This window comes from Fukomys damarensis, unplaced genomic scaffold (assembly GCF_012274545.1).
Source record: "Fukomys damarensis isolate Sample0158 unplaced genomic scaffold, DMR_v1.0_HiC HiC_scaffold_18, whole genome shotgun sequence".
Classification (NCBI taxonomy): Eukaryota; Metazoa; Chordata; class Mammalia; order Rodentia; family Bathyergidae; genus Fukomys; species Fukomys damarensis.
This window is the reverse complement of record NW_022900930.1, coordinates 10,490,607-10,502,789: the sequence shown is the minus strand read 5'-3', so window position 1 is coordinate 10,502,789 and position 12,183 is coordinate 10,490,607. Positions and strand designations below refer to the sequence as shown.

Genomic DNA, 12,183 nt, shown 5'->3' with positions numbered 1-12,183 from the left:
AAAAAAAAAAAAAAAAAAGAAAAGAAAAAAGAGTGATGTTCCCTCATCTGTTGGCCTCACCATACTACATAATAAAACCTGCATTATAATGCACATGCCAGACTCTGTTGTTTACGTTCCCAACCATTCCCCTACCTTCTTGCTAAAGAGCCTTGTTTTTGATCAGGGTAGCACATGTTTCAGCTAAAATGCTTTCCTTGTCCAGTTCCTCACAGCTAGGGTGCCCAGGAGACATGGCTTTCACATTAGCAGAAACCTACTGGAAATTGATAGAAAGGTTTTTGTTCCCTGGTGCAGATACCATTCCTTCCTATTCTTTATCCTGTCGGGAATACAGATGTGAGGCTAGAGACGAAGCAGCTGTTTTGCAACCATGAAGTGACAAGCACGGCATGAAATGTACCTTTTAATAAAACAAAGATCTTGGAAAATTAGCAGCATTATGGAAGTACTTCCTCCAGTCTTCCTAAGAAACATAAACCCTTACTTGGTTAAGTCACTACAGTTGGACTTTTCTCACATGCAACTTGACACAATTCGTGAATGGTAAACAATCTAGCTAGGGCTCAGCTACTGCATTTTCAGAGAATGCAACCCAGTTCCCAACACTTCCTTCAGATCCTACCTTGGTCTGACCCAGCGGCAGTAATTTGTAAAGGCTTGACTTCAGTGCTGCTGAACTCCCAACTTCCCTTACACAGACGACTGCTGGCCTAGGCAATGCATCCTTTCTGCATATAACCTATGGCTCCTATTTCTTTTCAATGGCAGCCACATCTCCTTTCCTCCAGCAGTTATTACAGGCACACACCTGCAATCCCAGCTGTTCTGGAGACTGAGGTATTAGCACTGCAATTCAAAGCCGCCTGGAAGTTTAGCAAGACCCTGTCTGAGAGTAAAATAAAAAGAGCAGGGATGTACCTGAGTATTAGAGCACACGCCTAGGTGTGAGGTCCTGCATTCAACCCCTACTGCAAGACATAAATAAGACTTAAACATCTCCGTTTTGAGATACCGAGGTCTCCTCAAGCATCGGCAGTTATCTGAGAGTAGCGGTACTTTGAACAAGGATAGCTATGTCACATTTGCCTCATCCTTCCATTCAGGTAAGGACCACACCCATTTTTTGTTTTTGTTCTTGTACTAGGGATTGAACTCAGGACCTTGCACCTGCAAGGCAGGCGTGGTGCCACTGAGCTAAATCCCCGGCCCCACACCCACTATTTTTATACCCAGAACACCAGGCTGTTCAAATGGGAGGCTTGCTTGCTGAGGCATCTAGCAACCTCCCCTTATGTCACACACACTGTCAACAGCAAACATTTATGCTGCTCATACCTTTCTATATCAAGCCATTAAGGTCTGATTTTTCAGATCCAATATTTCTAAGTAACTTTCCTTTTTTCAAGCCTAAAGAGTGGAATTGCATGCCGCAAGTCGCCAGCATAGGCTTCCACTGGAGAATCAGAGAGCAGAGCATCTCCCAAAACTAGGGATTTGGGGACCACTGAGCCTTGTGGCGGGCTTGTCCAGCAACCTCCCAGTCTGTCAGAGGAGGATATCTGATGGGCGGCTGGGCCAACAATGTTCCCCTTCTTCCTTCTGGGAACAGTATTTCTCCTTTTTGGACAACTGCACCTCCCCCACTTCCTGCATCCCTGAGGGAGCAGCACTCTGCATCTCTGCAGATACCAGCCAAGTTCAGGAACTCAGATATTTCCCAGGACTGCGAAGGTCAAATGAGACACACACAGGGATATCAGGCAGCTATTGTTGAGACACAGGATTCAGTGTCCTAATGAGGCAGCCTCCAAGTTCCCACAGGAAAGATCTGTTGCACCATTTCAGTTCCTATCGATCCCAAAGTCCATTCCATCCTCTGTTCTGAGAGGCATCCTTGTAGTGAGACTTGACTTAGCCAGAGTGTCTTTCTGCTGCTTGCCATCAAAGAACCTCTGAAAGCCATCGTGATACCCAGCCTGACGCCATTTGGTGTCTCATCACTGTCACCCTCCCTTCTGTGTAAAGTCCAGGATTCTGGGTGGTCGCCTCCCCACCCCGTTGAGAGTCTTCTCCGTTATGCAACAGAGAACTACATCCCCTTGGGTAGAGCTCTCTGCAGCCATGTTATCTTTACGACCATGTACACTGGATACTCTGCACCTGTGTGAGCCTGCAACTATGCTACCTTTACAACCTCGTAAATTTGTGTGATTATTTGTTTCAACTAAACTGTGTGCAGCTATCCCCTACCCCCACTTAGCAAAGCCCTGCTCCTGTGAAATCCCCCCGAGTCCTTCCCAGTTAGAAGAGTCGCTTAAAAGGACCCCACAGGCTGCTTTTCCATGCCAGCTGACAGTAAAGGACTCAAAGTTTGGCTCAGAGTGGGGGCAATTCTCTATAATCTCTCACGATTAAGTATAACAGTTGAGGGATATGGTTACCCGACACTTTGACAAAACTTTGATAAAATGTACTGCCTTCTGTACCTCTCTGCACAGTCCAACCTACATTTAAAATTTTTTTCTATCCCACATATTCTCGCCCAACTTCTTCCTAGTTTGATACCTCCAGAGTCTTGACGCTAAGATCATTTCTCAAATCATGTACTCCATAAACAGGAAGCCACAGGCAAACCACCACAGTACCTAATATCGTCCTAGATACTACATCATTTGATAAACATATAGAATCATCAAATATCACCATAAATCAAACAGAACCATAAATCTTTGTTTCATACATCTAAATATAGTCAAGTCTTCTGGGCCGGGGAGTTAGTTCAGCGGCACCAGGCCTGCCTCACAAGCACAAGGTCCTGAGTTTAATCCCTTGTGCCGAAAAAAAGTCTTCAATTATCTGTAGATTCTGTAATTTCTTATTCAGCTACTCATTAAGATGTATTTTATCTAAAAAAAATCAATACTTGTGACCTTTTCCCAGTCATTTCTAGGCACATGCAGTGGTGAAAAAATTCGAGTTGTCCAATACGCATGTGGAACAAGGAGGTGTTCTGTCATCTCACTTCAAATCTCACACCATGAACGAACGTCCTTGTGGTCAACCCAGATTATTACATTCTTACCACTCCTTGTAGGGAACAGGGAAAGGGGAGGTTAGTAGAACCGCTGCATCAGGTCCTAGTCTCCTGTGAGCCACAACAGCACAAGGCAAATTAATTAAGATATAGACAGAAAGAGACTTCGAGAAGAAGCTGATATTTGGGCCTGATCAATGCTGTTCTGGGCATCAAAGAAAGACCCCAAACTTGCCTCACCTTTACGTGGTACATCAGGAGAAACAAATGTCACAGATGACTCAGAGGGCTGCATCAATGATCCTAGAAAAATGAGGAACTATGAAGATGAAGGTTTTGTTGCTCCTCAGGATATCTCCAGCTGGTGTGACCCTGCCCTGGAATATCACAGGATCACCAGACCATGGAGGTTTTCGCTGTGACTGGAGGTGAAAACAGAGTTATGTCTCCACATATGGAAGCTGGCCTGTAGGCAGGAAAACTGGGCCCTAATAATCATGATTTAACTGTGAAATTATTTTTCCTCCAGATTATGTAGAATCGCTCCCAACAACTCCTGTACCTTGTTTTGGTGATTTAACTATTTCAAACGGTCTCAGTGTGTGGAGGTGAAGTGTGGTGTAGTGTTTCTAAGTGCAAGGAGGCTGTGGGGTACCCTGAAAAGAACACGTTAGATAAGGTTCACACATGCCTGAGTTAGAGTGTTGGCCATGAGTTGGATATAAATGAATCAACATTATAAACTAAATAAGGTATCTCTAAATAGAAACACATGAAACAAGTAATGCTCTTATTAGCTGATGAAAATGTTGCAACCAGAGATTCACAGGTACTTAAAATCCGTGTGTCCCTCAGGAGCCGTGGTTCACATCTTATGACAACCTTATGGAACACAACTGCTGTGCATAACAAGAAATAGCTGGGAGGGCCAGGGATTTAGCTCAGTGGAGCCACTGCCTGCCTCAAAAGTGCAAGGTCCCAAGTTGCATCCCCAGTTACACACCCCCCCGCGTGCACGCACACACACACGCACACACACACAAAGCAGCAGCTGGGGGCCAGGATTTTGGCTCAGTACTGCCACACCTGCCTCACCAGCGCAAGGTCCTGAGTTCAATTCTTGGTACTGGAAAAACAACAACAAAAACAGCACCTGCAACGTGGGTCTATAAAGACAGTAGTACAGATGATGATGGAAAGCAGTAGCATTTAAAGAGTGGAAACTCTTGTTTACTCCAATTTCATGTCTTACACTGTTCTAGTCATTCATAAGTGAGGCCTGGTTAAATAATTTTTCTATAATTCACCTATTTGAAAGTATATTATTGGTGACCAATCACAAATAACTGATTCTGTTTGCTGATCTGTGCCTCATGCACTAAAGCTGTGGTGAGACTCTCAGGATGTTCCTGGAACACTGAGGTAGAATATTGAGATACTGTTGCCTATGGGGTTAGCATTTTTGTGCTTTGGGGCAGAGGACAGCAAAACTGATTAGAGAAAGTATATGTGACACGTGGTCAGCCGCCTCTAATCATGGCTGCTACCAGTTACCAAGCAAACAGAAATTAAAAGGGGGCCATGATCATTCCCCTACTCCTTACCCAGTGAAACTGTTTTCAGGAGCTACACAGATACTAAATCCCCGGCCCCAGCCTACTATTTTTTAATGGATCTTTTGATGGAGACAAAGGGAGGAGCAGCAACCTCAGTTGGTGTCCAGGGTTTGGAATTCTCTTTTCTCAGCACACTACAAATACAAAGCCTAGTTACTATGGTGATATTTTCTTTGGGTCCACTTAAGAAATCAGCACAGCAATTGGCCATGACTACTCAGAAAGATATTCAGGAAAAATTTAATGAAAGAATTTAGAACTACTATACCTTCTAATGGAAACCATAGAAAAAATTAGCTTACTTAGATGATAAAAAAATGGAAATAAAGTGCTAAACAACTTAAGTGATTTCCACAGTTTTTCTAACTCAACCATTAATCTACTCAGTGTTTCTCATTATAACTCTGTCCTTTATTTTTAAGAGACACCATCTATGCATGTTGGCAATTGATCTGAAATGTAAAACATTCTTAGAAAATAAACTGGTACTAAATTCACAATAAATTTTATAAGAAAAGGCTGTGATTTGCAAGTATTTGGAACATCTGTCAGAAGAAAACAAAATGACAAAAACACATACAAATGTGGAAATTACTAACTGAACCATGAACACAGAGAAAGGAACTTTTGAAATACGTGAACCCACCTGCTTCTGAAAGCATAACCATTTCTAGACTGTCTCACAGATATTTAACTAGCCTCCTCAAATCTTACCAGAGGTTATGCACTTCATCTCAAGAAAAGAACGTAAACTCATTTTTAAACCATTTAAAACAAAGAAACAAATAATAAAAAGGGGATTAGAGAAAGGTCACATCCTAGAAGTAGCTTTGCAGTATGCAGAACATAGTACTGGCTTAAAAAATAAAAAGATTCTTGCACTGCTGTTAAATTTAAGTATGAAGAACCATCCCCATCTACCTTGATAAAAACTAACATGCTATTTCACTCCAGTACATTGACTTCATTGTACTTCATATAGTTTTATACTTGGGATGAGGCTAAAACAACAAAAAAAAGAACTGGCAGACAGCTGTTAAAAACTTTCAAACATTAATTGTCATGATATATGATCAAATAAAAATCAACCCTGGATTAAAACAATACATTTCTGATTACATAAATAAGTTCTATTCTTTACCAAAAATCTCCACTGTTGGAAGATCCTGATTAAAATAAGGAAATATATAAAATGAGAACAGGAAGTAAACATAATAGTTTGGTTCATTTCAGAAGGTGTCCTGGTCCAAACGCCAACTGTACAAGTCTCTAGGCTCTCAACGGAGTGTGACCAGCTCTTCTGAAGAGGTAGGGTGAATGGCCACTGTGTTATCAAAGTCGGCCTTAGTTGCTCCCATTTTTACTGCAACAGCAAAACCCTGCAGCATTTCATCGCATCCAATTCCCTGCATATGGATCCCGACCACCTGAGGAAAAAGGGAAAAATGGGCAAAGTAGAATTTTCATTACATATGCAATCATGGCGTTTAAAAAAACTAGGGGGGGGCTGGGGATTTAGCTCAGTGGTTCCGCCGCCTGCCTCGCAAGCACAAGGTCCTGAGTTCGATCTCTGGTGCACCCCCTAAAAATTTTTGGTGTTTTAAAAAAACGAGCAGTTCAGGTGTAATTCTGTGGCAGAGTACGGCCCAGACAGCTCTTCCTCATCTGAGCCAACTTTCCTTCTGTTCCATTTGACCAGTCATTTCTCTCCTTTGTGCAAGATAACCCTGTCTGGACAGCCTTCCCCAGCCTTCCCCGCACTTTCAAGAGCTAAAGTCCATTCACATTTTGGACAGTTACGGAGTTATCTCCCTGACCAAGTTAAAATCTGTCACATGATCTCTCAGGAGCAACAGTTCTTGTCATGGCTCTAAGACAGCTACAATGGGATATTGTTTGAGGCACTACATAATTACAGTCCATCATTCCCAAGATCTCTAAGACTAATCTCTAGAGAGGACCCTGCCTGCTTTTGCTCCCCACTCTATCTACAGCCAAGCATAATGGTCAGCACTTTGAAAACCCGATTCATTTATGCAGGTTGGCTACATGAATGACATAAAGAGGTGTGCATTTCTAATCACTCTATGGTGAGACTTCTCTATATAGTTACAATCTGTTAGTTAATGACAACCTTCAGCAAATAGTTTTAGGTAAACAGCCAACTAGAAAGCAAAATTAGATAATAAAATTAGGCCACAAAAATAACTGAGTAAAAACAAATTGAGAATATGCTCAACGTTACTGAAATGTATATTTTTAAATGGTTATTCATCTGGAATAGTAGTGAAATTCCCCTCTGCGTTAATCTTTAAAAATATATATATATATAATTTTTTGGTCAAATATATACCTCAATAGGCTAATGACTTAAAAAAAAAGTATGAGATTTAAATATTCAAATCTATCAAGGGAGTATATAGGCTGATCAACCAAAAACTGCATCATTTAGTATAAAAATCTTACAGAAAATTTTTTAATGACTTCACTAATGATAATGTTGCATTAGTATCCAGAAAAATACCTTCAAATACTATAGAAATCATATAATTTCTCTAATATTAATCTCCTTTAACAGTCCTGTTAAATTTTAAACATTAAGTAACATTTTTAGCACAAAGCATGTTGTTGGTTTAATTTTATGCTGACTTGTATATTGATAACTAATAAAATACAAAAAATATGTACAATCGTACACTAAAATATTAGAACTCTGTGTTTTAGGTTTATCACTATATTTTAAAAACAAGAAAATACTATTGTTAAGCTTTTGAAACCATGTAGTTTTTTTTAAGTTCTGAGAATATGTAACAAGCAATAGCAAAATTCTCCGACAGTGAGTTTCCAGTTCTCCCGACATTTCCAAGATGCATCCCTGAAGATAACACTATTGATGCATTGGGGGCTGCTGGACAAAGAGGCCTCTCTGAAACAGCTAAAGTTGGAGAGGAGGGGCCTCATTTTAATGAGTTGAGTTACAATTATAAATTAATCATGGAAGGGTATCTTTCCTCATATTTAATCCTTCATTTCTTTCTCATCTCTAGTTCCTAGACCCTTATTCCCCAGATCCATTTATTTTGCCTTCTTTTTCCTCGCATTTGGCCCAGTGGTAAAACCTAATAGATTGTGCTTCAGTATACCATCTTCTCTGTAGAAAAATCAAAAGATTATCAATAATGAAAATTTATCAAATTTAAGATTTAATGCTCTAGAATATGTGATTAATCACTGGTTGCCCCCAAACATTCTTTGTTTCTTGTCCATGATGATGATGATTCTTCATATATTTCCTTTTTCCATGTGAGCACTTTGGCTTTTGAAGCGTCAATGGCACAACTCACAGCTGCTAGAGACACAGCTCTGTGGGCTGAGGACACTGGAACCAAGCCAAGACCATGGAACAGGGCTGTTTTACTGGCCATTTCTGCCTAATGTCACTACAAATTTTCCTGATTTCATTTTCCACCACTGGTATATATGCTTCATATCCTGAACTAATGATTTTTTCCCTTCGAAGTTATTTCATGTCCTTAAAAATAAGGACACTGCACCACACACTGGAGAAATCATCAACGGTGAGACTTCATCTACTACAAGTTTCCCGGCAGCGCATTTTATTATGTCTTTAAATTTCTCTTCAACTTCACCCATATTTTTCATGGCTGCAAAGTATTATCCTCCACTAATGGGGGGAGGGTCATAGTAATCTGTCTCCTGGTTGCAGCTGGAGCAGCTGGCTCTCCCAGCTTGACACACACTTGATGAACAGCAAGTATCACCTGATTTTTTAATATCAGCCAATTCAGCATGTCGAGTCTCTATCTCTTTCTACAGCTGCAACACTTTAACTTCTTGCGGACATAAACGGTCTCTGAATGAATCCCTGCTACTTCAGCACTTTTTGCAAAATAACAGTACTTCAACCTGGCAGCTGGGTACCATCCCGCCTAAGACTCCAAGCCCTGGGCTCTAATCTTCACACAAAAGATTAACCTGAAATAATCTGGGGTTAACTCGTCAGCTATTTTCCTATTACTGTCTTCATTCCCACCCTGCAAGAAATATGACTTTGAAGTGACCAATCTGCTCTTTGTTTTGTTCCTGCTTTTTTCAGACTTTTTGTCTCTAAAAACCAACCTCTTCTGCTCAGCTCAGTCATGCTAGAAGTAATTCCTGCCTGACTCTAGAATCAAAAACAAAAGATCATTTTAAAAATGGCTAACATGATAATTTTTGTTATGTGTTATAAAACAAAAAATTCCACATCGAATATTGTGTATGCATTAAACACAGCTGCATTTTCAGGAACTATGACCTAAACTAAACTTAAAAAGAGCCTCTGGCACCAGCAGGAACTTTATTATTTCTCCTCTCCATTAGTCTTTAGCAGATTACCAGGTAATGTTTACCAAACAAATTAAAGAAGACTGGTATGAAGCAATAAGCAGGAATCCTGCTGACTCAATACCCAGGAAACAGCCCCCTGAGCAATGTTCAGAACCTGGAAAAAACAGGCTGGGTTTTGCCGCCCAAACCCATGTCAGTCTTCCACAATGCTGAATTATGTAACAGGGGACCGTGTTTTGTAGCTCTAGGCCCCTGATAAGATATGGATTATACATTTTTTTTTGGTAACAAAAGCTGGAAACTGCATTCAATCTTCATCCAAGCCTCTGTTCCTCAGAGCCACTGTTTCAAGGTACAATGTACTGCTAAAAACAAAACCAAGCCAAACAAACAAAAATTATCTTCATTCCACCTTGGGCTGCAATCATGTAGCTCTGTGGTAGAGCACCTACCTAGCAGGCACGAGGCCCTGGATTCAATCTCCAGCACTGCCCAACTAAACCAAGACAAACTGAACCTCATTCCGAGGAATTTTGCTAAAATTCCAATATTTAAATCAATTAGTAAAAACAGACCAATATTCTGTCCTAGAAACTTAGGCCATTTATAAATTACAAAATACATTCCATTCAAATGCAAATCAAAACCACAGAGACAGCACTGCACACCCACAAGAAAAGCCACAATAAGAAGGCAATGAACAAGGGTTGGCGAGAGTGGAGCAAACAGAAACCTCATACTCTGCTGGGGGCAAAGCACAGATTATCGTAGGGAAAAAAAATGGCTGAATAAAAAATAAAGTTCACTGGTCTATATCCAGCCTCCAACTGATGGGCAACTGGGCTGTCTCCACATTATAGGTATTACAAACTGTGCTGCTATAAACATGGGTGCGCATATATCACTGTGATAGGATTCTATTAATTCTTTTGGAAAGATACCCAGCAGAGGGATGGCGGGGTCAAATGGACCCTCTAGTCCCAGCTCTTTGAGGTATCTCCATATTGATTTCCATAGTGGTTGCACCAGTCTGCACTCCCACCAACAATGGAAAAGGGTTCCTCTCTCCCCACAACCCCACCAACATCAATTATTGGTTGATTTCCTGATAGCAGCCATTCTTACTGGGGTGAGGTAGAATCTCAGTGTTGTTTTCATCTGCATCTCTCAAATGACCAGTGATGTGGAACATTTTTTCATATATTTATTTATTTTCATATATTTGTTTCTTTGAGAAATGTCTGCTCATTTCAGATGCCCATTTTTAATAGGGTCTTTATATTTGGAGGGCTTGATTTTTTTGAGTTCTTTATAGATTCTAGATAATGGAGAGCAGCTGGTAAAAACTTTTTCCCACATATTGTGTTAAATTTCAATTTACCTTCCATTAAACTCTTACTTCACCAATATTTCGGAGTTTCCTATCCATTCTGGCCTACGGGTCAATGGTGGCAGGCTTTGGGTGGTCTTTTTTCCTTCCCCTTACTTTATACAAGGAATGGAACTTTCTAAATTAAATATGAAAATCTCCTCTCCCCACACACGGTGTGATCAAAGGATATGGTGAAAGCTTAAAGTTTTTTTGTTTTTTTTTTTGGTACCAGGTATCGAACTCAGGCCCTGGCATTTGTGAGGCAGGCAGTAGAACAACTGAGCCAAATCCCTGGCCTGAAAGCTTAAATTTTACAAAAAAATTTTTACTACGGTGCTTTGAACACATTTATCCCATCATGCTTGCCATTTTCTGAAGCAGTTCTGCCGTCCTCCTGTTGTCTGTACTTGTGCAGCCACGGCTGCCTCAAGGTCCTGAGTGGATTCAAGAATGTTTCATGGCCATTCTGACTTTGGGGAAGAACCAGAAGATGCACGGAGCCAGAGACAGTGAACAAAGTGGAGGAGGACACACCGTCATTTTTCATTTGACAGAAACTGCTGTACGTGTACACTGCACACTGCTTCAGAAAGGGGCAAGAATGATCAGGCAAGTGTTTGAAGCAAGGGGGAGCACTCTGAGGGGAGTTAATGGTAATTAATAAAAACTAATAAATTTTAAAGATTAATAAATTTTAAAAATAAGTAAGATTTAAAAATTTATTTAAGCATTTATTATGCTTTTTTCACACCTTGTCTACAAGGCAGGTAACAGCATGGCTGTCCAGCTGGACCAGAGGACTCGCCTACTTGGTCTCCACACCCTCCAGGCTCCGAACCAAAATACCAACATCCTTCTCAACCCTGCAAAGCACCGCGGAGCTGACTGGATTTTTCCATACCTTTTCCTCTCTGTTGGCACAAATCATTTTCATCACACATTTCGTTTTCCTTGTGGTGACTGCATGGTACATTGGGGTGAAGGCAGTTGAATAGATCTTCACATTGTCTTTTCCGAATTTATGAATGGCCTCATCTATAATACATGTATATAAAAGCACTTATCAAAAAATTAAACAATTAACTGAGTTATGGTCAGACTATATAACCTGAATCAAATCATGAGGAAGTATCAAACAAACCAAAATAAATGACATTCTACAACACAAGAACAAATATTTTGTCTCTATATTAAGGGGGACCAAAGACGAATAAAAACTACGTATTATCTATTAGCCTAGAGTGAATTCTACACTTGGGGAAAAATGTTGAAAATAACATAAATGGGATAATTGGCAAGATTTATATAAGGTTCACACTTGAAAATTGTATTGAGCTTTGTTCTTAAGAAATACATACTAAAATACACTAAACAGTGTATGTGGGTTTATAAGAAAATAATTAAGCAAAAATATTAAGGGTATACAGGAGTCCTTTGCATTCTTTTTGCAACTTTACATGTGATATTAGTTTAAATTTAAAAAGCTAAAAAAAAAAAATCAGATAAATAGGACTGTGTGAAGAAAAAAACCTGTACTCTCATAATAAAGTAAACCAGATAAGAGACTAACCAAAGAGAAATGGGCCACGCATGGTGATGCATAACTGTAATTCCAGCCCTTCAGGAGGCTGAGACAGAAGGATCACTGTGACTTCAAGGTGAGCCTGGGCTACACAGTGGTTTCAAGGCCAGACTGAACTACACAATGATACCCTGTCTCAGAAACAAGAAGGAAGGGAAGAAGGGAGGGAGGGAGGAAGAGAGGGAGAGAAAGGGAAAGGGAAGAAGGTGGGGAGAAGAAAAGGGGG

At 40.4% G+C, this 12,183-nt stretch overlaps 1 protein-coding gene and 1 pseudogene across 2 annotated transcripts in view; both read right to left on the bottom strand.

The window, feature by feature from the left end:
- Window positions 1-5,545: 5,545 nt before the first annotated feature.
- Window positions 5,546-12,183, bottom strand: part of Gsr (glutathione-disulfide reductase) — a 38,883-nt gene continuing 32,245 nt past the window's right edge. For both annotated transcript variants that reach the window (XM_010622106.2, XM_010622097.3), the window contains exons 12-13: window positions 11,277-11,410; window positions 5,546-6,080 (exon numbers count right to left, since the gene is read on the bottom strand). In XM_010622106.2, the coding sequence (XP_010620408.1) occupies window positions 5,931-6,080; window positions 11,277-11,410 (284 nt within the window). In that variant the 3' untranslated portion in view covers window positions 5,546-5,930. The remainder of the gene's footprint in view (window positions 6,081-11,276; window positions 11,411-12,183) is intronic.
- Window positions 7,832-8,598, bottom strand: LOC104860816 (annotated as a pseudogene).